Source organism: Terrapene carolina, unplaced genomic scaffold, assembly GCF_002925995.2.
Source record: "Terrapene carolina triunguis isolate 2854851 unplaced genomic scaffold, T_m_triunguis-2.0 Scaffold89, whole genome shotgun sequence".
NCBI lineage: Eukaryota > Metazoa > Chordata > Testudines > Emydidae > Terrapene > Terrapene triunguis.
This window is the reverse complement of record NW_020664440.1, coordinates 13,730,401-13,756,752: the sequence shown is the minus strand read 5'-3', so window position 1 is coordinate 13,756,752 and position 26,352 is coordinate 13,730,401. Positions and strand designations below refer to the sequence as shown.

General features: G+C 42.7%; 2 protein-coding genes across 3 annotated transcripts in view; one reads left to right on the top strand and one right to left on the bottom strand.

Annotated features, from left to right (window-relative positions):
• ITPR1 (inositol 1,4,5-trisphosphate receptor type 1) overlaps positions 1-8,870 on the bottom strand; it is a 244,452-nt gene extending 235,582 nt beyond the window's left edge. For both annotated transcript variants that reach the window (XM_024196743.2, XM_024196818.2), the window contains exon 1: positions 8,737-8,870. The gene's annotated coding sequence lies outside the window, so the exon portion shown is untranslated. The remainder of the gene's footprint in view (positions 1-8,736) is intronic.
• Positions 8,871-12,883: 4,013 nt separating this feature from the next.
• Positions 12,884-26,352, top strand: part of SUMF1 (sulfatase modifying factor 1) — a 68,829-nt gene continuing 55,360 nt past the window's right edge. Inside the window, exons 1-3 of the mRNA XM_024196270.1 lie at positions 12,884-13,142; positions 20,223-20,396; positions 23,089-23,163. Of these exons, the coding sequence (XP_024052038.1) occupies positions 12,885-13,142; positions 20,223-20,396; positions 23,089-23,163 (507 nt within the window). The 5' untranslated portion in view covers position 12,884. The remainder of the gene's footprint in view (positions 13,143-20,222; positions 20,397-23,088; positions 23,164-26,352) is intronic.

Genomic DNA, 26,352 nt, shown 5'->3' with positions numbered 1-26,352 from the left:
TATAAACGCTCTTTGTCAGTGCTTTGTTGGCACTTTTGCCGACAAAATACTTCCAGACCTGCGAGTGGCGTTAGCTTTGTCGGCAGGAGAGCGCTCCTGCCGACAAAGCCCCGTTCACACTGCCACTTGCGTTGATAAAACTTTTGTCTTTCATGGGAGGGGCTTTTTTAAGTACCCGTGAAAGACAAAAGTTTTGTCCACAACTTCACAGTGTAACCATACCTTCAGACTGAAGCCTGTCAGTCAGCAGCTCGGTCTCACCCTTTTCTTGAAGCAAAGAAATTAAAAGCAAGAATCCAAGTTGATACAGGGGTATGGCATTGGCAGGTATTTTTCATGCATAAAAGTGAGGAAGTTCCAGTATGCTGAATTCATGTAGTTTGTCACTTAAATATAATTGAATATTATACTTTACCGACGGTATTATACAGATGCTCAAGTTCTTTACAAAAAGAGATAAGACGACATTTAATCATCTTACCGAGGTAAACCCAAATAAGTCATTAACACTGACAAGAAAACGTCAGCTACACCCTTTCCTTTTCTTTATCTGCACCCCTTTCTTGGTTTGCCAAGCCCAGCCTAGTCAGAAGGGATGTACAACATGTCAAACAGCAATGTGGATTATCTGTTCCTCTTACAGAAAAACAAGGCTGAAAGTCAAGCCGTGGTAACAATGCGCTAAGTAGAACTTATGCTTTGATAGGTTAGTTTGAATATCAATTTGGATGGCTACTGTAAGAAATGCAACTAGCAGACTTTATTGACAGACATCTGTGGAAAGCTCAAAGAAAAGAATCCCCATTAGAGGGACACCTATCAGGCTAAAAATCCATTTTTAAAGTTTCAGACCAAGTATGTCCTGACAGTGTCCCTTTAATTCTATTAAGAGTAAGAAGTGCTTAATAAAGTCGATACCTACTGGCTCTAACACAGAAGGGAGAAAGCAGCTTAGATGCCTCAAGAGCACACAATGTTATCCAGAGTATTTTAATATATTAAAAGGAGAGAGTTGGACTATGCCAAGGGAACCAGAGGAGGCCAACGTGGCAGGTAACAAAAAACCCGCTGTATATGGTCTACTGGAGCTTGGCCAAAGAAGAAAGCTGGGGAGGGGAGCAAAAAGTAGGGCAGTTTCTAATCTCACCCTCTCTACACATCTAAACCTTCACCAGTAGTCTCTCCTCTTGACTTTCCCCCATCCCCAAAATCCTGAGCTCATTGTTACCTCACATGACCTAAGTTCTGTGGCAAATACGATACCTGCTGAATGTACACAACCTCTAACATCCAGAACATGTTCCTTTCCCCATAACAAATCCGACAATCCCTTATGCCCCTTGCTTCAACCCATCTCGCCCTACTTGCCCAATACTTCCATCATTCTCATCTCCTACTCCTCCGTGCCCTGCTCCCCACTGCTTCCTTTTCCTTCAAATGCACCTCATTGTGGAAGCTCCGGTCCTTCTGGCAGCTCTTGGGTCTAGCTCTGGGATCTGGTCCAGCTGGACAGCTCCTTGCAGCTTTGGGTCCCCACTGGCAATGCACTTGACTCTTTCCTTCCACTAGCAGCTCTCTTCCTGCTGAAGGCTTTGTAGTCTTCTCTGTCTTCTCTAGCTGCAGCAGCCACTAGGGGAGGTGAAACTTACTGCTTCTCTTTTATAGATGCTCCTGCAGGCATCCAGGTTCTGCAATGAAGAGCCTGGATACCTGTTAGAAAGAGCTGTAGAGGAGGAGCCGCTAGCTCCACATGACTACCACATGCTCTGCAGAGCACCACTGGTAGCCAGTGAACCTACTTAAAGAATTGAGAATATAAAAATAGCAATACCAGTTGCACTCATTTACAGATGAAGGCTCCGGTTCCTGTTTTGACTTGTACATGCTGGATTCCCACTGTACTCCAAGTTGTTGTTTTATAGAATGCAAGCCCGAGCTCTTCTTCTAAGCAAAGGTTCTTCCAGATACCGCACCAACTTAGCTCGTAAAGAGCATTAGCAGCAGAATCTGCTTAACCTTTGCCGTCTGAACAGTGACCAAGCACCGTCAAGTTATTTAAATAAGATAAGTTCAGGCATCTCTTTAAGCCAAGAATCACTAGCCTATTACTATCACTAGCCTCACGCCTGCAACCAGAGGTATGCACCTTTGACTGCAACAGAACTGTGAAGGGCATACTTATACAAACCCAATGGCAGGTTCATCATCGCATCTCTGCTGAAATTAGAGTTTTATCAAGTTGTAGATGCAATAGTGCAGGATCTAAAATCTACAGCACCAGCATTTTACTAATACTTCTATTAAACCGCAGTAAAAGAAATCTCAGACACGAAAAAAAAAAAAAAGACAGTGGCTATTTCTTGGTATGCTGTGGTCATCTGTATTCCTCTAGATGCTCACACACAAAAATTACTTTGTTCTGGCTCCAGACATCTTGCACAAGGCTGGATGAAGAAGAGAAAAGGAACCGTTTAAGTTCTCACTCTAGTACTTAGTTCATTTCAAAAGCAGTAGAATCATGTAACTCCTTAACTCAGACAGTGTCTTCATTTTGGCCCTCTCTCTCTTCTCAGAGCAGTTTACTATTCTTTGATGTTCTGTTCCATAAGATGGTCCATGAGGTATAAGAATTTTCTACAACATTCTACATATTAATGTAGCTGCATCCTGGTCTATAAACCACAACTGCTGTGAGCTGCAAACAAGATAACTAGAACAGCATTCTTTCAAAGCACAGTTTCTGATGCATTTGCGTCTTGCACAAGAGAAACATTGCCTAGATTTGCAGTGACATCTTATTTGCAAAGCATTTGTCCACTGAAGGGAAATTAGTTTGATTGTAACTTTCGATGGGCTCAAACCAAAAACCACAGATCTGAAAATTCTGAAATACCGACGTGTTCAGAATCCAGAGATGAATTTTGCAGCTTCATCTCAGCTCTAATTGCAGCTCCTGTATTTGCTTATATTAGCTTCATTTTTCCCATATGAATTTGTCTCTTGAAAGACACTAGCTGGGCAGCCGAGGCAGCTGAAGCTACAGAACAGGTGCATCACACCTCCCCCATGATGCTCTGACAAGATGCGACATCCCTGAAACAGAGGCAGCCACCGGTAAAGTTGAGAAGGGAGTTCTATCTCTATGCCCAGTCAATCCTCATCCTCTGCTGAGACTGCAAACTAAGTGCCAGTTGTGCTGGTGGTTTGTAGTGTCCCCACCTGTCCACTGGGAACTAGACTAATATCACCGAAGATCCACCGGGGGCTACTGCTCTCCTAGACAGGATTTGACCTAGCAACCTAGAGGTAAGGTCCACTGATCTTCCCAATCCTCCAGCTACCAATTCCCAATTCAGTTAGTACCCAGCTAGCATACACTACAATGTACGCTACCACCTAAGTCGGCTCTAGGCATTGGTCATAGACTCAGCTTTCATCTCCTCAGCCACACATTATAAGTGACCCAACACAAGAGTACAGAAAAAGCTTCAGCCAAAAAGAATAATCAAAGCTAATGAGTTTGACAGCTCATTTCAGCAACAACAAACACCAGCCAACCTTCTCTAAAGAATGGTCTTTAATACCCATGTACAATAGGGACTCTAATCAGGTTTCATAAGATCTTCCTTGCAAAAGTGTTGAGAATTAACATTGTGCCCATATAAAAATGATGGGGACATTGAACTTTCAAAAATGATGGTGCTGTTGGAATGTTACGTAGTTGTAGGCCCCTCTGCTTTCCATAAGTTCATCTGGTGAAACTGCCTTTCCTCCCTCTCACCCACATAGCCTTTAATAACAAACAGCCGGAGTAGCTGATACAGTAGAAGCATTAGCATCGCTCTGCTTCCCATGGGATCTCAAGATACCTCCTGCCCTTAAAATGTAGCCGAACCAATATTTACATTTATAGGACACCTTTCATGCTACACGATCCCAGGGTGCTTTGCAAATCAGTACATCAATTATACCTATGAAGCTCATGTCACTCTCTGAGGTGAGACTGAAGCCAGTATACCAGTACACAACACCGCATGCTAATTTTAGGCAGGAAAGGAAGAATGTTGTGTTCAACAAGCTGCTGTGGGAGACACTTTAGATATGTGAGAGGCAACATGATCTAGCAGATCGAATCCTAGTCAATTGCCCTGACTTCTGGATTTTATGACATTTGGCAAGTCGCTTTACTTATCTGTGCCTCCATTTCCCTTCCGAGTCTGGTTTGTCAGCTCTTCAAGACAGGGATTGTTTCATATGATGTGTTTGTACGGTGCCTAGAACAATTGTGCCCAAATCTCAGTTGGGGCCTCTAGATTCTATTGTAATACAAATAGGAAATAATAATAAATAATAATAAGCAGGTAGATCACCCAGGTTGGAATTGGGCTAGCACACCTCCACTTACAAGAAGTGACTATACATGGCAGGCACTTCCACAGGTATTCCGCCCACATTCCCATTCTGTTGGGAATCATACAATAGAGCTACTTCAGGGTCTGTGGTGATCACCCTAGAACATAGGTTCTCAATCTTTTTCTTTCTGAGGCCCCCCTCAACATGCTATAAAAACTCCATGGTCCATGTGTGCCACAACAACTGTTTTTTTCTGCATATAAAAGCCAGGGCCAGCATTAGGGGTAACAAACAGGGCAATTGTCTGGGGCCCATACCTCAGGGGGCCGCCACAAAGCTACATTGCTCAGGCTTTGACAGGGTTCAGGGCACCGGGCTTCAGACCCATGCAGTGGGGTTTCAGCTTTCCATTCTGGGCCCCAGCGAGTCTAATGCTGGCCCTGCTTGGCGGACCCCCTGAAGTCTGCTCCCGGGCCCCTGGTTGAGAACCACTGCCCTAGAATACTATGGTATTTCTGAGGAATCACAAGGTGAAGTGATGAATTCACTGCCAACATCACTTCCTATGCTCTTTTCGACTCTATATGTTCTTTGCAATACCCTACTTTGCTCATGGGATCTGAAAGGATCTTGATCCCAAGTGCTATAGCTAAGACTGGCAGATTCCACCATGTTTATGCCACAGGCCATAATTGCAAGTCACGACACTCCACTTACTAGTCTCAATGCACTCTTGCCATTGAATTGAGTTTGCCCAAGGACAGCATGACCTTGCCAACCAGAAGCAGGTCTCCAGCCTTAGTTACTTAAGATACCCACTGACAAGGGGTTCATTATTTTAGAGCTCTCTTTCACCCTCCATTGCTGGTATTTTTAAAAAAGATACCATTTCCCACACTTTGTCTCCTCTCACGTTTCCAAGGCAAACAGAAGCCAATCTTACTATTTACTTCATCAGCATCAAAGGGGTCAAGATAGCACCGTGTTTCAATAGTTATTGACTACTGCTGCACAGCCAGCAAAAAACAAACAGTTTTTAATCTCAATGAAAGAACGGTGGATTTAAAGAAAAAACAATATTTTTCAAACTGGATTATTCACCCAAGAGAGAACCTATTAGAAATAGGTCAGATTTTTAATGTAACCAAGTTGATAGTCATCCTTTAATATCTTGTTCTGAACAACACTAGAGTAGTTTTCTCAATCATAATCTCCCCACTTTTCTATTTCACATGCATGGATTTCCACATACACAAACCCCCTTCCAAGCCCAGTTTTCTATTGAGCTGAACTTTAATGTTGATATTTTCTTTGACAACAAGTGCAATTTACAGAGTGCCTTGTCATGCCAAACCTTTCAATGGGAGCAGTAGCACCAATTGTCAGTAGCAGTCAGGTTAGTGTTAGGTCACCAGCTGTGCACTATGAGCACAACAGCTCAACACATTATCCGTTAGATTAACAGAAGCAAAAGAATTTATACTTGTAATAATGGTGACATTTTAGACAATTTACTTAGAACCTGGAAGATTTTCTGTGTCTCAAAATTAGTTTAGAGCAAAGTGGGGCCTTAAACAATGGACAAGGCCTCTATAACTTATCCAAGAGAACCATTTCCGTAATTCTCAGAGGTTAAACCTTAAGAGCCCAATCTTGTAGCCTTTATTCACACAAGTATGCAAGATTGGGCATTTAGACTGTAGGCTCTTTGGGGAAAGAGTTATGCCATTTAGTTGTCTGTGACGTGCACATTCATGCGGCTGCCTAAGCAAAAACAATCGGTGTGGGGGAGGGAGTATAGAAGTTTGTTCAATATGCTCTGAGCAGAGGTTTAAGAGATCATGATGGAATACCAACATTTAACATCTTGCTATGCCAAACTACTGAAGCCAAGCAATGCCTGAATTTAGGGCGCAAAAGGTTTGTTGTGGTTGGGCTTGTATTAGAAGTTCCTCCTCTTCGGATTTGTTACTACACATATTGTAGTACATTCCACTCGATGTTGACTGCACAAATCCAGGCTGTTGGACGGTGTGACAAAAGACACATCAGATGCAACAACTGGAACAGTTTTGTTTTCAACATTATTCCCACTTGTAGCCAGATTCTATCCCCAAATATATGAAGACAAATCCCACAGAGATCAATAAGAGCACATACGGGTTTGTGCATGTATCAGAGGGAAGAGTCTGCCCGCTGAACCATAATTGTTGCACTAAGAGGACTGTTACATACATAATATTTTATAGGAAAGGCCCCTTACTTCCTCCTGTTAAACCACAAGCTATTGCATTATGCCAGCTATAACATATTTACACATTCAAATAAATGAACTATAAGACAGACTTAAAAACAACAAACAACCATATTTAAAAAATGTACAAAGCAACTAGCAATAATTAGGCTTTTATCAACAGGATGCAAACAGCACAGAGCTGTAAAGCATTTCATTTTTTATTTTTTTTTAATATAGTCCAGTTATTGTAGTCCAGGAAACAGCTAAATATTTAGACTGTTAGACTAGTTACCAAACCCTCAGAAATATCCACCCACAATTGCCCAGATTTTGACCATTTAAGAATAAAATCTATAGCCAAGTCTGCAACAGCATTCACATGTATTTACATAATACAAACATCCCTATAATTATGTCTCAAGTATTTTTTTTTTTAAATGGCTAGGAAAAGTTTAACTAACACGCACACACTCCTTAAACCATCATTGTAGAGGCCCAAGTGTCACTCATATTTGAGTGACATCTAGAACAACAAGTTACTGTTGTCTAATAACTTCCAGGTTTTAGAAGGAATAAACCCCAACAACCAGACATAGCTTGCACATTTTAAACTAAACTGTGTTATTCAGAACAAATATTTCAATACAACTTTAAAGTAGCAATTGTTTAATCACATAAAATGGTTTTCTGGTATTCAGACACTGCAATTGTATGGGCTAATCAGGGGGCTGGGAAGCAGGAACTCTGGAGTTCCAAGCCTGTCTCTGCCACTGACTCCCTCTTCAGCCCTGTGCAAGTCACTTCACTTCTGTGCCTCAGTTTCTACATCTATGAAATGCAGCTAGTAATAATACAACACACCTGAGAGGTAAACCAGTGGGTTTTATATAAATGGTAAATAGTAAATAACAGATGCTTCCTTTCAACACTGCATTCAATACAGCTGCCCTGCATTCCAGGTAAGTTGCTATTATACTGTATGTATTTAAGTGCTTTTTTTTGGTTTGGTTTTTATGGGGTGATGCTTTAAGGATTCTCAGGCACCGTGGCCCTCAACTCCTGCAATCTTTTCTCCAGCCTAAAAGGACTGGATACAGCAAGTCTCCATTATCCATGTACCTCTAAACCAAGGGAAAGGGTTACCTCTTGGGAGCAATGCGCTCCCTTCTCCTCAGTGATGGGATTGGGTGTGCTTTTTGGGACCAGTGTTACCTGCCCATGTTGCCAAGTCCCCATGCCCACCTGTCAGGTCAGGTTGAATGATCGGCCCTGCAGCACTCCCAAGCTGGGAAGCAAAGAGCGGATATCATGACCAGAACTCTTAACCTCTGTGACAGATGGGTTAACTTGCTAAAAATTGAAGAAGTTAGTTTCAGGAAGATAAACACATTTCCACATGCTGCTACACGTGAACAGAAGGCAATTTTCAGCCTGCAGCTGCTCAATCTGATTTTCAAAAGCAATCAGACTAATCACTTAACCTCTTAAACACATATTTTCTGCAAGACTAGTTAAGAAGTTTGCTACCCAATGCCAACTTGCATAAGGACCTGTAGCCACCCCAAAAAGGTAATGTGAATGTATTCAGATCTACTAGCCATTCCATTAAGCAGCAGTTTACAAAGCACCACGCTATAGTCCAGACACCTGACTACGCTGGTTTACAACTATTCCCTATTACCACCACCCTTCTAAAGCTTCCTTTTAATAGTTCTCCATGTATCTCTCTCTCTCCCTATATATATACACACACACACACACACACACTTCCCCAACCCCCGCCCCTTTTCATGCAACACAAGACATGAAGTTGGCCTCTTGTTCATTTAAACCCATCGTCTCCAAGGTAGACTGATGGATTGCTTTCCCCACCCCCAAAACTATTTCCTGCTGCTGCACAGTCCCAAACTTGGCGGGGGAGGAGAGAGGGGGGGGGGGGTTGCTCTCTGATCGGTTACTACTTCCATCCCAGCCCCCAGGCTGATCAGAGGACATGTAACACAGGGCGGTATTGGAGCCTGGCATGGAGGGAAGGGGGGGGGGGGGGGGGGGGGGACTACAAAGCTACAGCCCTTCATGGGTCTCCCACGAGAAAGTTCAGCTGCCCCTGGTCTAGGTCACTCCCCTGCGCCCTGCCCCGGGTTTACCTGGTTGCACAAGGGGCTCCGGCTGCCCGGCTGCTGCAGCAAGGAGAGGGTTAGCAGTCGCTTTGTAATCCCATGGTCCCGAGGCAGCCCCGCTGCGCTCCGTTAGGGATGGAGGCGGACGAGGGTTAATCTCAGCCCGCAGCTAGCTCAGCAGCACATCCACATGGTTACTGCACTTTAGAGTCGCTCCGCGGCGGCTTAAATACGCCCGAGCGGCTACCTGGGTAACGTAGTCCCAGGCGGGCTCAGGGCGCCACCCAGTGCCAGGGACAGAGGCGGAAAAGCCGCACTACAACTCCCAGCAAGCTCCGGCGCGGCGCCGCTTCTAGAGACTGTGCCAGGGGACAACGTTCCTCTGTGTCAGATCAAAGGAATCTCTTGTAAATGCACGGTGGAGTCCAGAGCGCTTTCCCGAGCTGCCATTGGCTGAGCTGCCCCCTCGAGCGTGCGGTCCAAAGACTCTCTCCCTGCCAAGGCAAGAAAAAGGCGAATCGAATTTAAGCAAGTCACCCTGAAAATACATGCTCCGGTCTCTGTTTCAGAGGGATGCTTCGACTAGAACTTGGTTTGGGGCTTTCTAGCATGGAGGTTTCTATTGGCTGTCACGTCCCATTTGAACTCCCATCACGGTAGCCAAGAATTTCAAAAATCTGTGATATTAAAATGCACTGTTGTGGGAAAAAGGATTAAGGCACAGAAAATAGAGTTAAGCCCAAGGCTCTGCAGAGCTTTAGCTAGAGGTTCGCAGAGGGAAAGTATGTAATAAGAATGGAATGACGGCACAAAAACAACCATAGTCTAATAATGTTAGATCAGCCAAATAAACCACAAGAAAATCAAATGTGAGAAAAATAAATATGAAACAAATGCAAGGATTTAACAGAGCCTGGAAAGAGTAAAGGATTTAACAGGCTGTGCTTAAACTGTTACGCTTAACTGTTAGTGACAGGGGCATCTCAAAGTTATATTACACAGTATGTTGGCTGCTGCAACACTTTCACTGGCATTAAACTCAAGAAAGCACTTCCCCTTCTTTGCCCTCCCCACCCCAGGTACAGCATTAGACAAAAGGCAAGGAGCATTTCATAGCTGTTGCCCATTTGCCTGTTGTTTGTTTTCACCTTCCTCTAAAGCATCCAGTATTTGCCCACTACTGGAGAAAGGACACCAATGTTGATGAGCCAGTGGTCTGATTATGACAATATGACAATACACCGTTTGCTATTTTATCAGTATATGGATTCTTCATAAAAAACACAAGTCTGTACCGGTCATAATTATTGCTACTGAACTGAACATCTAGAAGTCAAGGTACAGAGCTCTGACGCTTATGCACAAGTCAAGAAATAGATAAAAGGTCTCTGAATTTTGGTGAGTTTTTTTTTTGTGAGGGTAGAACTCATTACCCAATATCGAAAGGATAACTATGCATTCTCCTAGTGAATTCTCATCCCTTCAAACCAAAAATATATCAATGAGTGCTTCCTTAATGAGGAGCACTGCTCTAAAAAATAATAATCAGAGTTTCTTGTTTATTTTTCTTCATCAAACCTTATTAACTTTGCACAGCTATAAAGATGGATTTTCCCCTAACTAAGAGCCCTACAAACTTACCCTAGGATCTGAAAAGTCAGCTCTGTTCTTTCTGGTTTGTATAGCCTCATCAGTAAATAAAGATTCTGCAGGCCAAATGTTATCCTCAATGGCACCTATGTAATGCATCCATGTGATCGCATAAGTGGGTGCAATATAGACCTGGAACTGAAATTTAGTTAACAATTTTCTGTTAGTGCACACCAGAATAGAATGTCACTTGCTCCCCAACAGCTGAGTTAGTCTGTGATGCAGTAAAACTGCATTCTGGTCAATAAAGGCAGTAGACATGACTAAATACAGTAGATCTAGTGAACATGATGTCGCTATAAATGACATGATCCTGCATTCCTAACAGACCCCAGAACACCTCTCATTGGTGTCAATGGAAGTACTGGATGCACTGCGACAGCTGATTATGGTTTTACTGGGTTAGAGTCTGACTTGCCCATATATGCGTATAAGGGATGGTAAGAACCCACCTCTTTTGCCCCTGTGTGTAACAGGACCCTGGGTTCCTGTACATAGGAGTAAACCGGTACTGGACACCTGCTGCTCCCCCAGCTCCCTAGCAGGAGGGCAGAGAGTGGGTTAAGCCTTGGGTCTGATCTCAAAGCACCAGCCAGCACAGGGGTAGTAATTTTCATTTTTATAGAAGCAACAAATTACCTCCTCTCCCCAGAGTGATGAGGGAGGAAACTGCCTCTCGGATACATGATTCTATCCCTGCACTGCTCCTGAGATGACACATTAACATGTTTCCGCATCACAGGGCTTGTAGTAAAGCCCAGCCCACTGTGTTGAACAGTACTTGTTAAAAATGACATTTTGGTTAAAAATGCTGCTTTTTTTCGGGTCAGAGTGGCCCTACTTTCTCCCATTGAAATCAATGTGAGTTTTGCCATTGATTTTGGGTAGGAGGAGAATCAGACCATACCTCTCCCATGTGGAATTTTATCTGCATCTTGGATAAGTCGCAGATAATAATATCATGGTAGACAGATACTCATCCTTATGCTTGTGATTTCTTACAGGTGATTTGTTAAGAAAAGAAAAAGAAAAGATAGTGAATGTAATTGATATGCCTGGCCCCACACGCATGCCCAGAACATTCACATTGGCAGAGAATGCAATTCCCCAATGTAAGACATATAATGATAGTACTTAGCACTTCTATAGTGCTTTTCATCCATCAGTCTGAAAGGACTTTACAAAGGAGAAGTATCATTATCTTTACCAATGAGAAATGGAGACACAGAGGCAAACTGACTTCTCCAGGGAGATATCTTGTCATATGTTTTGACAGCAGTTACTAGCAACTGTTTTAAAAGAGTTGACAAATGGGCCAAATCTCATGACTACCCTGAATCCTCACTTCTTCAGCATGATTAGTCCAGCACCAGAACAATTTGGACCTCCTCCCCCGCCCTTTGGTACAAAGATAGTCAAATGTGTACCGGTAATCATCCAATCTCTGGCTTTTCTCATGGTTTCTCTGAGGAGACAAGATGTATGGGAATTGAATGAGTTGAGAAGAGGATTTTATTTATGGGTGGTTGGGAAATTATTTTTGTCAATATAGACCCTTCTGATGTAATTTTGTGTATATTTCATTAAGAATAATAGCTATCGTAGGTAGAAGACAGCCATTTTTAATAAATCTAAACAATATGTACAGTTAAGTAATATGTTCTAAGAGCAGTGCACAGGATATGATCTCTACTTAAATGCAGGCCAAATTGCTTTATTTTGGTCTTGTTTATTTCAGCATTAAAAGCTATTTTAAGAATATAGAAAACTTCACACTGCAGAAACTCCAGTAAGAAGCTATCTCCAGACAGAGGCTCCAAGGTTGCAATACCCCTCAGTGAGGATGCTCTTGGTAGCAATATATGTTCACATTCTCTAGTGACCGGTGTTCCCTCTGCTCCCTTCCAAAAAATGCCACATGCCTTTCAGAAATGCAGGAAGTGAAGACAGCTATGTTGAAGAGCTTACCTCTCTTGCACCATAGACCAATTCCTAGTTCCACCAAGGTCCCTGGGAGTTTTGCTGTTGATTTCATTGGGATCATCATCTGGGTCTAGACAATTATTATCATCATTAATCTGGGTAAATTCAATATACAACCAAGGCTCGGGACTTTGAATAATATATTATAGCACTTTTGCTGGAGGGTCTTAAAACATTTTGCAGGCACTAGCTGATTTAGCTTTGCCACATCTCTGAGGCAGAGAGGTAGCATTAGTCCCATTTTACAGACGGGGAAGTTGAGGCTCTTAGGAGTCGTGGGGCGCCTCAGAGGATAAGACAAGGCAGTGGCAGAGGGGGGTAGAACCCCTAAGGCCTGATGGCCGCCTGGCAGGTCTAAGCCCTACGACCCCGCATTGAATCGCGCTGGGCGGCGGCGGCGGCAGCAGCGCTGGAAGCTGCGGCCCTGGTAGCGCTGCTACAGCGGGGAACAGACCCCCACAGACCTCTCGGAAATGAGCGCTGTCTCTTTAAAGCCAGGGACGGTCACCTGACTGCCCACGTCACGCGGTGCCCCAGCCAACATGGCTGCGCCCAGGGCAGGGCGGGCTGTCCGGAGCTGCCGCCGCTGGGTTCTGGTGCTGGGCTTGGCGCTGTGCTCAGTGCCCGGGCCGGCTGCGAGCTCCTCCTCTTCCGCCCAGGGGACGTGCGGCTGCAGCTCGGGCCGGGGGAGCGGCGGGGAGGCGGCCGCGGCGGCGGCCCGGAGGTATTCCCCGGAGGCCAATGCCCCAAGTCCGGCCGTGGAGCCGGTCACTCGCCAGGGGCCAGCCGCGCACAGTCAGGTGGGCGAGGCCTACAGCTGCCCGTGGGGGGAGCGGAGGGGAACTCAGCGAGCGGGAGGCCAGGGCTAAGGGGGTGGTTCAGAGCCTGCTGCTGCGTTCTGGTCCATCCAGGGCTTCCTCTCGATGTGGAGTGACGTGTCTCCTGGCTCTGACCGGGTGGTAGTGCTCCCAGGATTTTGGTTTGGGATGACGAGGGCCTTGTAAATGGCTAAGTGCTCAAAGCAATTTCCTTTATTAATTTATTTGACTTCTCGAGAACAGCTGATTTTAGACATGAGTGCTCCTACATCCTGTAGAATATACGGCGCAGAAGACCAAAATACATGATAGGCTGTCCAAACGTGACAGCCTAGACTAGAATATGCGCAATAAATAATGGTGGGGCCTGGGTAACTAGACTTGCATAGCAAGTTCTTCTGCTGTTTGTAAAAGAGCCATGCTATAGTAGCACACTGGATATGTTCTTCACTTGATTGATATCAGATGGTATGATGACAAGAGCTTATGTATGATTTGAGGCCGGATTGATTTTGACTTAGCTGGGAAGTTTAGTGTAAACAGTCTGGGTAATGTGATTAGCTTAATGGAAATGTGTATCGGTGAGTAAAAGCAGTCTAGAATTTAGATTAGAATGTTGTTCTGTGTTGAGAGGTTAGAAAAGAGAACAAAAGTTAATGGCAGTATGTATGCTATGTGCCTTTGACTCGAATACTGTACTCAACTCAGCTGTAGTTGCTTTGTTCTAAATGCTACCTAGTTGTTCCAGAAAAATGCAATGAAAACTGACTAGTAGTGGAGGCTATAGCAATATATTCCTATAAGAAGGACGTTATTAAACAAGTTATTTAGTCTAGAGAGAAGCAATACATTCTAAAAATATGAAGGAGAACTCCTTTGTAGGTTATAATCAACTTGCGGAACTCCCTGTTAGGGATAATCATGAGATAAGGTAGCTTTGCAAAATTCTGAAATATGTGTGTTCATATGAACACTTAGAGCCAGAGCCTCAATTGCCGGAAACTAGTGTAACTCTCTTGATTTCAGAAGAACTATGCTGATTTGTGCTAGCTGAGGATCTGGTCGTTAACATTTTCGTTACTTGACCTTTTTGACCTAGCTATCTGCCATAAGAATGGCCATACTGGGTCAGACCAATGGCCCATCTAGCCATGTATCCTGTCTTCTGACAGTGGCCAGTGCCAGATGCTTGAATGGGAATGATCAGAATAGGGCAGGTTTCAGAGTAGCAGCCGTGTTAGTCTGTATCCGCAAAAAGAACAGGAGTACTTGTGGCACCTTAGAGACTAACAAATTTGTTAATCTCTAAGGTGCCACAAGTACTCCTGTTCTTTTTGCAGAATAGGGCAGTTATTCAAGTGATCTATCTCCTGTCATCCAGTCCCAGCTTCTGGCAGTCAGACGTTTAGGGACAGCCAGAGCATGGAGTTGTGTTCCTGACCATCTTGGTTAATAGCCTATCCTCCGTTAACTCATCTTTTTTGAACCTAGGTATATTTTTGGCCTTCACAACATTCTCTGGCAATGAGTTCCACAGTTGACTGTATTGTGTGAAGAAGTATATCCATATGTTTGTTTTAAACCTGCTGCCTATTAATTTAATTGGGTGACCCCTGGTTCTTGTGTTATGTGAAGGGATAAATAACACTTCCTTATTCACTTTGTCCACACCGTTCATGATTTTGTAGACCTTTCCCTTAGTCGTCTCTTTTCTAAGCTGAACAATCCGTTTTTTTAATCTCTCCTCATATGAAAGTTGTTCCATATCCATAATCATTTTTGTTGCCCTTCTCTGTACCTTTTCCAATTCTAATACATCTTTTTTGAGATGGGGTGATCAGAACTGTACGTAGTATTGAAGGTCAGGTCTACTATGGACTTATATAGTGGCATTATGATATTTTCTGTCTTCTTATCCTTTCTTAATGGTTCTTAACATTCTGGCAGCTTTTCTGACTGCTGCTGCACGTTGAGCAGATGTTTTCAGAGAACTATTCACAATGACGCCAAGATCTTTCTTGAGTGGTAACGGCTAATTTGGACCCCATCGTTTTGTATGTATATTTGGGATTATGTTTTCCAGTATACATTACTTTGTATTTATCAACATTGAATTTCATCTGCCGCTTTCTTGCCGTGACCCAGTTTGGTAAGATCCCTTTGTAACTCTTCACAGTTAGCTTTGGACTTAACTATCTTGAATAGTTTTGTATCATCTGCAGACTTTTTTGCCACCTCACTATTTACCCCTTTTCCAGATTACTTATGAAAATGTTGAGCAGCACTGCCCGTAGTACAGATTCTTGGGGGACCATGCTTTTTCTCTCTTTGCACTGTGAAAACTGACCATATATTCCTATCCTTTGTTTCCTATCTTTTAACCAGTTACTGATCCATGAGAGGATCTTCCCTCTTATCCCATGACTGCTTTCTTTGCTGAAGAGCCTTTGGTGTGGGACCTTGTGAAAGGCTTTCTGAAAGGCCACTAGATCAGGCTTGTCCACATGTTTAACGTGCCTCCCCCTCCCCCCCCCCCCAGAATTCTAATAGATTGGTGAAGCATGATTTCCCTTTACAAAAGTCATGTTCCTTTCAACAAATCGTGTTCATCTGTGTGGGTGATAATTCTGTTTTCTACTGCAGTTTAAACCAATTTACTTGATACTGAAGTTATGCTTATTGGCCTGTAATTGCCAGGATCCTCTCTGGAGCCTCTTTTAGAAATCTGTGTTACATTAGCTGTCCTCCAGTCATCTGTAACAGAGGCTGATTTAAGTGATAGATTACATGCTACAGTTAGTTGTCCAATTTCATATTTGAGTTTCTTCAGAACTCTTGGGTGAATATTATCTGGTGACTTATTATTGTTTAGTTGATCAATTTGTTCCCAAATCTCTTCTGTTGACATCTTAATCTGGGACAGATTTGTCACCTAAAAAGAATGGCTCAAATGTGGAAATCTCCTTCACACCCTTTGCAGTGAAGACGAATGCAAAGAATTCATTTAGTTTCTCTGCAACGACCTTGTCTTCCTTGAGTTCAATCTTCGTTTTTAAGTTAGAAGCTAAGATTTTTATTCGTTATTAGATGAACAGTGTTCTCGAATCCATTAACTAATTTTAGGAACCTGTTTCCCTTCAGTGCTGAACACCTCGACGCTCACTGTCAGTCAGTGCTTCTTGGCTCAAATGGGTGCCAAGAGGCCACTTGTCACTTTGACACTATCACCTGCAATCAAAAGATGATTGTATTCCAAAACAGCAGCTTGCTTGAGCCATAAAATGAGTGGTGGTGTCGTAATTAGAATGTATCAGGGGGTAGCCGTGTTAGTCTGCATCCACAAAAACGTAAAGACTAACAGATTTATTTGGGCATAAACTTTCGTGGATAAAAAACCTCACTTATGAGAAGTGAGGTTTTTTTACTCACGATAGCTTATGTCCAAATAAATCTGTTAGTCTTTAGGTGCCACCGGACTCCTTGTTGCATTTAGAATGTGTACTCCAAAAGTCCCATGTTGGGCACTGGACTTGGAGGACATGATAGAAGTCTGTGGTGCATAGTGTATAGATAAGCGAGTGCCTGCATGATATGCAAATATTGGGTTCAAAAGGAAGGCTTTTAAAGGCCACATCAGAGTCTGCATTGATAACAGGGCATCTATCAAAATTCTTTAGATTGTGGGGTGATGTGATCACTGAGCTGTAAAGTAAAAGGCTTTGTTTTTCATATACTGACAACTGACTAGCAAGCTGAAAATCTGTGACTCCCAAGCCTGCTCAGAGTACTTATTTTAGCTTCAGTGAGTCAGCAAGAGATTAGAAGGTAGGCAGTTATATAGCTCTGATCGTGTCTCGTTGCGGCTTTCTTTAAGTCCCCAGGAAACTTAGGAGTAACTTCTTATCCGGAAACCCACTTGCAGTGAGACAAGTGCAAACACCCAGACTGCTGTTGAGTTGAAGATGATTCATAAGCATTTAGACTCCTTTCTGTAAGATCATCTTCAAATTTAGTCAGTTTAAAAAAAATAACAGCCAGCTGAAAAGTAATTTCAGGTACTCTGTTGGCCTTGAGTTCCCTTTGCCTACTGTGTGGTTTTACAACAACTTCTGTCGTCTTGTAAAAGATGTTAAATGTTGCTGTGAAGGAACCGAAACAAAAGTGGAAATCTACTCTAGAGAAGGGAAACAGTGAAGCTGGCTGGACACAGTGCTGTTAAATGAACAAAGTAAACTAAAGAATAGAGAAGTAGGAATTGGACAGGGAACATAAACTCCTCCATTGCCCATTGCTGTGTCCAAGTGGTTATACCCGGTAGCATCACTGTGAGCTAACAATACAAGACTAGAACTCTGCAGAAATGGAAGGCCACCGATTCTCAATGTTCTCAGCTTCATGGTGCATCAACATGGAAGCCCAGGTAAGCGTCTGTCTGAGAAGGGTATCCATGGACATTACAGGTGAAAGACAACTTGATGGCTTCCTTTATGTGTTTATTTTACAGTAACAATTACCCTTGTAATGTAGGTCATACTGCAGGATGGATATCCTAACAAAGGCCACAGCTGCTGTTGGGTATTTATTCTGCAGTGAAGCGTCAGTCTATTCATTTTCGTAAATAATAAACGTTTAAAATGGGAAACAGAAAGTTAAGTACTTTAAGTCCATATTGGGCCTAATTTATAATGATGGGTATTGTGGAGAAAGGTTCTTTGTATCTTAACTGTATAACTCCCCATATTTAAGATCCAATGGACTTTTCTCCATCTTACTGTAGTTCTAACTCAACCACTCTAGAAGTGTGGCTTATGTATGCAGATCTCAGGAACTGTCTCTGAGAAAGGGCATCTATATCCCTTGCCCTCTTAGACTTCAAAGAGTTATCAATCATGAGGGAATCAAAACTGCTGTCTGCTTGTTTCAAGAAGATATATCTCCTGCTAGATTCTGTTGTGTTGGCTCTGCTAGTTCAGGTTTTTTGGGTCCAGTTCTGCAGTTGCTTTTCCTATTGAACTTCTGTTAAATCCAATGTGAGTTCTGCATGAGTGGTCACAGGATGGGGCCCAAGTCTCTCTTGATCACTTTCAGATGTAATGAAAACAAGGCTTGTAGTCCTGACTGGGTGGGAGGGTGAGTACTGTGCAAGTCAGCCCTCAACAAATCCAATCATCTACTTGTGTCATGGGAGTTAATTGTGGAGGGGAATGGTGCTTAGAAGCAGTGAGGGAGCGAAGGGAGCCTCTCTTGATGTGCGCAGGAACATCATGGAGGGAGGAAGGCCAGACCCTGCATACAGACTGACAAGTAGGATAACTTTTTTTGTTTAGTGACCTGTTATCAAAGGCTGATGCCAACTGTCCCAGTTAGTTTTGCCATTGAGTTATAAATCTGAGATGCAACTCCCTATTCCAGCCCAGGTTTCTTACTGAGGCATCACTACCACTGTTGTGTATAGAAAAACATTCAGTGGCAACTCCAGATTTAAACCTACCTATCCAGATCTAACTGGCTACTGCTTGAATCCACTCCTTCTCCAACAGGGTGGATCTAAATTGAGTAAAAAAACAAACAAACCTTAAAGAGGATTTCTTAAATTTAAATTAAATACATTTTTCTTTTTAAAATGTGACATTATGCTCAGATTCTTAATTTTTACTTTATTACATTAGAAAATGGTGTCTGGTGCACTTTTTTAATCTGCTAGATAATTTTTACTTGTGATTTGTTTCAAGAAATTGTTTAATAGAAACTGAAATTATATTGCAAATGCATAAAACCAGCATAAATGTGTATCGATACAGTTTATCTGCTGATTAGCAAAAAGTACATTTAGTGTAAAGGTCATATTTAGTTATTACAATCACCAATAAAATCTTTCTTTAGGAAAATAACTTTAAAAGTACAAATGCAAAATAAGATTAAAATCTGATTTTAAATCAAGGTTCTTGTGTTGATTGAAATCATGAAATCAGCCCCTACCTTGAACTCAACAAGGCAAGTATTTAAACAGGAAAAGGAAGGGTTTGGTGGCTCTTAGAGGGATGGGAAAAGGACTCTCTTTTGTTTCATCCCTATGGGGAACAGAGCCAAGAGCCTGCCAGAGTCAGGTGGCGGGGTAGTGGTGGTGGGAGAACTGTGGGAGCAACCTGCTTTTCATTTGCTGAGGACTGCATGCTGCTTGAAGAGTCTCTTGGATGAAACTATCTGATCTCTTGTCAGTTTGTTGATAGGGACTGACTGGAGCCTGCCCGGGGTTTAGCAGTGGACTCTTTGCAGTGACACACATCTGGGGGAAGCCTGGGTGTGTCTTCCCTAATAACAGGCTGAAGCCATAAAGCGACATTATAACTTGATAGAGTTGTGGCATTCCTTCATGGCATTGGCTTTACTTCCTGAGCCTGATGCTACAGCTCCAGACCAACCTTGCACAGTTGGAAATATTAATTGATTGTAAGCTTACCATATATCTTTTTTGATGCAATTTTGAGATGCAGGCACTGTCTCTCCGAGGCAGTGATGGAATGCTGTACATATCAATTCATAAATAAAATCCCATATATACTTAGTATGCAAACAGGTAGGCTGTGCTTTGTCCTCAAAAAAACACTTTGCAGCTTCATAATCTCCATCTACATGTCAAGTTTTCTCTCTGCACCAGATTGAAAAATCAGGATTTTTCCTTTTGCAATGAGCAAGAAGCAGTTTTCATTGATGGCCTCTTTAGACTTCACATGTAAAAAGGAGGCATAGAAACAGATGGTATCCTTCTCTCCCATCTGGAGATGGGTCTGGACCTAAGCAGTGGTCTGAAATCCCTGGGAACTCTGTGAGAGTGGGGTAGATTGTCTCCAATCTCAATCTCAATTTACTTTACTTTTAAACCTAGAACCTTCCAGATATTATAATTGTTCATCACTGAACTATTTTCTAGCCATGAAGAAAGTGTTGTTCAAGGCGGTGTTGACCCTCATTCCTCCAGTCTATGATGGAAAAACAATGGCAAACTCTATTTAATTTAGGACTGAAAATAACTACAGTCATTTTTATCTGTTTCCATTGCAGATGGCCCTTATTCCAACAGGAATGTTCACAATGGGTACTGATGAACCTGAAATACAGCAAGATGGGGAATGGCCCGCTAGAAAAGTCCATGTTAGCCAGTTCTATATGGATTGGTATGAGGTCAGCAATGTGGAGTTTGAGAAATTTGTAAATGCCACTGGCTATGTTACAGAGGTAAGAGGAAAGCTACTGTTCCTTCTACAGTGGGATTAGGTGCATGTCAGAGAACCCTTCGGGGAAATTCAGGCTTAACTCTTTTCCCAAAGGAGGCCACATTATACATTTTGCTTGTAGATTTTCAGGCCCTGGAAACAAATATATTATACCGAAATTGGTGGCAAGATGAAACATTTTTTGCATTTAACCTCTTCTAGATGGGAAGGGGCCCCACAAAAGGGGCTGTTGACCCCCCTGCAAATGTCTTTTACACAGTATTTAGTTGGTTTACTGAGAAAATAATCTTAAACTGAATAGACTGCAGACAGCACATGCTGAAGACCTTGGCCCAAACTCATGCCTGATGTGACTCCGTCTACTTCAGTAGCATTAGACCAGATATGAATATGGTGTGTTTATTTCCAGCAGGGCTCTAGGTATCTGAATTCAGGCAGGCTTTCTTTAGTTTGGGCAAAGCAATGAAGACTGAGTGAGGGTGATAACCAAGTACCGGTCTATAATTGTGTCTTGGTGTAGTTAGGCTGATGTAGCAGGGAAAGCCCCCATGTATATGTTCTGAGTTGGTGCGGGTTAACCTAGCAAGGCATGCCACTACAAACCCTACTTTTACTGGTGCTGCTCATCAGCATGGATTAGGACCAGTGTAGCTATGCCAGTATGTATCCTTGGTATAGACAGGCCCTGATTGAGATTGCTAAATGCTTGCTTTTAACAAACCACCTTAATGTGTCTAGGGAGGAGTTTAAGACACAGTACTCCAGATGGTGAGACAGCTGGCGAAACTGCAGGCTGGCCAAACACAGCTGCTTTCTAGCAATCTGGGCAATACAAGGTTTGTTGCTTGGTATCCATTCCTCTTCTGAGAAACCGTAACCCACTCTGGAGGCCCAGATCTTTTCTGTTAGTTCAGAAGCTGTGGTGACATGCCTGATGTGCTTTCTGTAATACATGTAAGCCATCTAGCCAAAATCAAGTTATCAGTAACTATTCAGGCCTGAGAGGAGGCCCGCTTTTGGAAGCAGAATCTTATTGGTAAACTGGTTTGGATGACGAGAATCCCTTCACCCTTCTTGCATAAAGTTCAGGCAGAGGGCTGTTCTTGTAACAGTGGAACCAATTTGTACTCATTGGGCTGTTGGCTCAGTAATTGAAGTAAAGTCACTTAATCCACTTAAGTTTGAATGCGGGATCTTCATTGCAAACAGCTTCTGGAATGTGCCTTACACTCCAATGCCCATTGTATTATTATCTTGTGGGATGAAATCTATTTCTGGCTCTGCTGATGATTTCAAATGGAATGGTTAGATGTTCCACTCAACACCCTGGCACAAGGCCACTTTGTACATGGGATTTGGAAAAATATAGAGTAAACAGCACTGAATCCATAGGCTCTTGAGAAGCAGCCGAGCTGTTGTCTTTAAAAACGTTTGTCTGCATAACTGATTTATCTCGGGTAAACAGAATACTAGCTTAATTAGTTTTTCTTCTCCAGCAAAAGGCTAGCTTGGGCTCCAGTATGGCCAATAGTGATTATTTTCTGTAACTTTCTGTTTACGCACAAGTTGCAATCTTCAGATGCTCATAAATCCTGTTAAATCAAAACTAACTTTTTTTTTTTCAACAAGTTAAGGAACTAGTCCTCAGTGAAGACCTCTGTCAAGATCAAACTTCAGGCACTCTAGTTCGAGCCCTGTCCCTGAAAAAAGTGGCAGGAAATTCTTCAGATGGGAAAGGGATTGAGGGAGGAAAAGGGATTTTTTACACCCCCGCCCCCTTTCCTGTTGCTAAGTCAAATGGCTGAAAGGATTTTGTCCAAACTCTGCACAATCTGGATTTTGAGTGGTGAACGTATGGGGATCTTCAGTCCCAAAATTGATTCTTCCAGAAAGTTGTTAGAATGTGGAAACAAGGTTACAATGGAAGCAGTTTTGCAACCTTGACTACAGTGGGCACAGCTGGGTGGCCTGTTTTGATAAACTCAAGCAATGAAGTAGAAAGATAGTCATTGGCTACCAGTAACCTATTTAGACTCTCCTAATAAACCAACCCAGGTATTAAAATACTTTTTGCTGTGCTGGTGCACCTCACTTATTGTGAGTTAGCGAAATGGCTAATCACTTTTGTTTTTCCTCCTGAAAATGAGGTGGCTTTGTAGAATGTTAAGATAAATAGGTTAAATTGAATAGTCCTCTATGGGTTTTGTGCCAACACCTTAGTACATGGAGCCAGTGAGCATTGAGAATGAGTAAACCATGCCACTTAATTATTTTCGTATGACTTCCAAAGTAAAGAAAGTTTAATGGAATAGATTCCTTACTATTAATATTATGTACATCGCAGTATTGCTTTTTAAAAGCAAATCAGGACAGTTAAAAACCTTTCCAATTAATAGCTGTAGAAATGTTTGCAGGACTCTTTGAGCTGCCATCTGTTCCACTAATTCAGTCAGTCTGCACTTTATCTCAGTGACTGTTAAAGAACAACTATATCCCTGGGTAATTTGGCCTTTCATCCACTGTACTTCTGCTCAGTATATTGTTTGCTTTAAAGCAAACTCAGAATTCCTATTAGAAAGAATTAAATTAAGTCTATTATCTCCTTAATGGTTCCACTTGATGCTTTCTTAACACTTCCAATGGACTCTTACAATCTGCTTGAATTCAGTATGGTTTTTTTTTTCTCCTTCTAGGCAGAGAAATTTGGAGACTCCTTTGTGTTTGAGGGTATGTTGAGCGAACAAGTGAAGACTGAAATCCAGCAAGCAGTGAGTAATGTGGTTTGCAACTGGTAGAGAGCCTGACTAGTGACCACAAAGAGGGACGCTTTAATACTTGAGGCAATAGTATTAAGCTGTGCTGTGTACCCTAATCCATTTACAAGAATATTGGGATCTGCAATGGGGATTTGGATTTCAATAAGACAAAGAGGAGAATAATAGGTTTTGAGGGTTAGGTAGTACTGAGGGTTAGTGTGCTACTTTTTCACCTCCAGTGACCTGGGCTTCAAACTGCGAATAAGTGATTCCTTAAAAATGCATGTGGCTTGGTCTCCAATTCCAACTGCCCCCAGCACTTTGATCAATATAAACATAAGACTGAACTAAATAATGACTCAGGCCAAGATTATTATTTGTATTGTGGCTGTGCCTAGGAGCCCAGTCGTGGAGTAGGACACCGTTGTGCAAGACGTTGTACAAAGAACAGAAAGGTGGTCCCTGCCCCAAAGAGCTTACAGTCTAATATATTACAGTACCTGCCCACACTTCACTGGCTCAAGCCCCATTTATCAGAAATAAAGTGGATTGAGAGGAGCCTAAAGTTACTGATTGAAGAGAATGGTTAAAAATTAACCCACATACTTAAAATATGCCTTCCCATGACAAAAGGCCTTTCTCTAGATTATAGGTCATAGAGGAATATGCGCTAGTCAGTGGGACTGGCAATGGGAATTCTTGTGTTTTGTTCCTAGATCTGCTGTGAATAAATCAGTTAACCTTTTTGGGCCTCAGTTTGCCCACCTGTAACAAGGACAATACCTACCATCAGGTGTTGTAAGGGTTATCTCATGCCTGAAAAGTGTGCGGCAATCCTCTGGAGAAGTTCAAGTGGTGGGTCAGTGATTATAAATAACTTGCACCTTTAAAAAAAATAAAATAAAATCAAGGACACCCTAAAAATGAGCAGTACAGAACTTAGCAATGTGCGATTTTGCTGCAGAAACAAAACCCTTCAACAAGTGGCTTGCTACCCCTCCTCCCCCCGCCCCCAAGAGAGAGGCATATTACTGCAATGTTCTGGTGCTGTATAGATGATTGTAACCGTTCCTCTCTGCTTAAGGTGGAGCAGTTTTCCTCCTTAGCAGCATAGCACTAAGAAGAGCAGCAAAGTATTAAATTTCCCTTAAAAATCTGTGCATAGTGTGCTTTAAGGGGAAAATGCTATGCCCAGGAGCAAGGACTTATACAGAGCGCTACAGAAATGGTAACACTAGGTAAAATTAAACAGTGCATGCTTTCTTCTTGTATGAAGAAACGAGACCTGTAAATGAAAGGGAGGGGGAGAGCTTATGAGGCTTTTCAACCATAGTTTGAAAACTCCATCTCCTGACCGATGTGAATCTGATGGGTTGCAAATGGCATAACAGCAATTTGTTCCATCATTCTTGAAAGTGAAGAATAGTCTATGCTTTTTGTTGTTAACTAATATAAGGAAAGAAATATGATTGGATAAGGCTGTTAGGCGTCTTGTAATGCCGTGTCAGAGCTTAGGGATTGTGGGGTATTAAACCATATTGAATTTTAATAAAGTTTAAAAAAACCCCAAACACCTAAAGCTTCCAGTACATAAGTAATGATGTGTGCAGATGCTGAAGGTGCAAGAAATACAGTCACTGGATCCTGGTTGGGATCACTTGTATACCTGGAAATGTAAAAGCTGGCAGGGAATATTCCAGAGTTGTATGAAATCCACACTGGCCTCTTAGTGCTGTGCTGCGGAAATCTACAAAGCAGATTGTGGCTAAACAAACCAACCTCATTCTATAGAATTTTAAAGTGAGTGCTTTTGTAGCCTAGCTTTGGCTTTTTTGTATAAACAAATACTGTGTATGTGGGAGCCACTTGCCTTGATGTTGTATCCAAACTGTCGGGTATTGGCCATAATGCTAATAGAAGCAGAGTTGTGCTGAAGAGCTGGCATGGAGCCCAAACTGGTCCTCTCTGTTGCTTCCCCACACAGATTTTCCGTATTTGGTTAGAGTAACTTTCAGAGGACTGTCCTTTTGTTTTTCAGTATTTATTATTAGGATGTCTTCTAAGTCACTGGCATGTGGAACATCCTCGGGTTTGGCATGGAAAAAGATATTGCGCTGATTACATTGGCAAGCTGCCCAGGGGAGCAGTGACTGGCCTTCCTTGTGGTTTGGCAATTTTTAATCCTGCTGTTAATAGTTTAGACAAAAGTATGCCCTAAAATGTGTGGGATCTAGAAAAGAAAAAGTGGAAAAGCAACTTTTGATCTTCTCTTCCCCCCACAACCTTCAAATCAGCTGCATAGTATGCAATCCAGCTTTAAACAGGTGATTTTCCATTTGCATGGAAATCAAGAAATCCTGATCACAAAGGAGAATATAGTAGCAGTGATAGTGACTTCTTATTAGTATGACAGTGACACCCTTCCAAGATCAGGACCCTATTGTGCTAGATTCTGCTCCAATACAAGTGAGAGATGGTCCCTGCTCCAGGAGCAAAAGTGAGAGAGGGAACAGTCACAGACAGATGACTTGTCTATGGTTGTACAGTGGCAGAGTCGGGAATAGAACCCAGGTCTCTTAAGTTCCAGTCTAATGCTCTATCCATTGGACCATGCTTGAAATTGTGGACTTTTAGTCTAGAGTAGGCCTTGGTTGTGCTATTACAAGAAAGTAAAGAAAATGTCTCTAGTTTTGAACAAGCACTATAACTATATGTGGGTTGGGAGGAGGAGGAGCATCTTCTTACATTTGCCTAAACACAGACTTGCAGCAGTGGTGCTGGAACAATTTGTATAGTGGGGGTGCGAGAGCCATTGAACCAAACTGTAAACCCTGTATATGATGGAAACCACTTCAAGCCAGGGAGTGCGGCACACCTCCTGCACCCCTAGTTCCAGCACCTATGACTTGCACGTGTAACCCCTTTGGGGTTTAGAGAGCATGGCCCTTTAAATCTTTTTCCTGAGGGGGAGAGTAAGAAAAAAGGAGGGAAACTCCAGGGGGCAGCGCTGGAGCTCCAGGGAGAGGCAGCCTGCAGGCCCTGGAAAAGTGAAGCAGCAGAGAACCTGCCTGAAGCCTGGGAAGGACAGGGCCGATCGGGGACACCCCAGGACAGGAGCCAGGAGGAGCACTGTGCCAGGGAGGAATTGCCCGAGAAGGACAGGCCGGAGCTGGACCCAGTATCACGGCTGCCCAGAGCTGC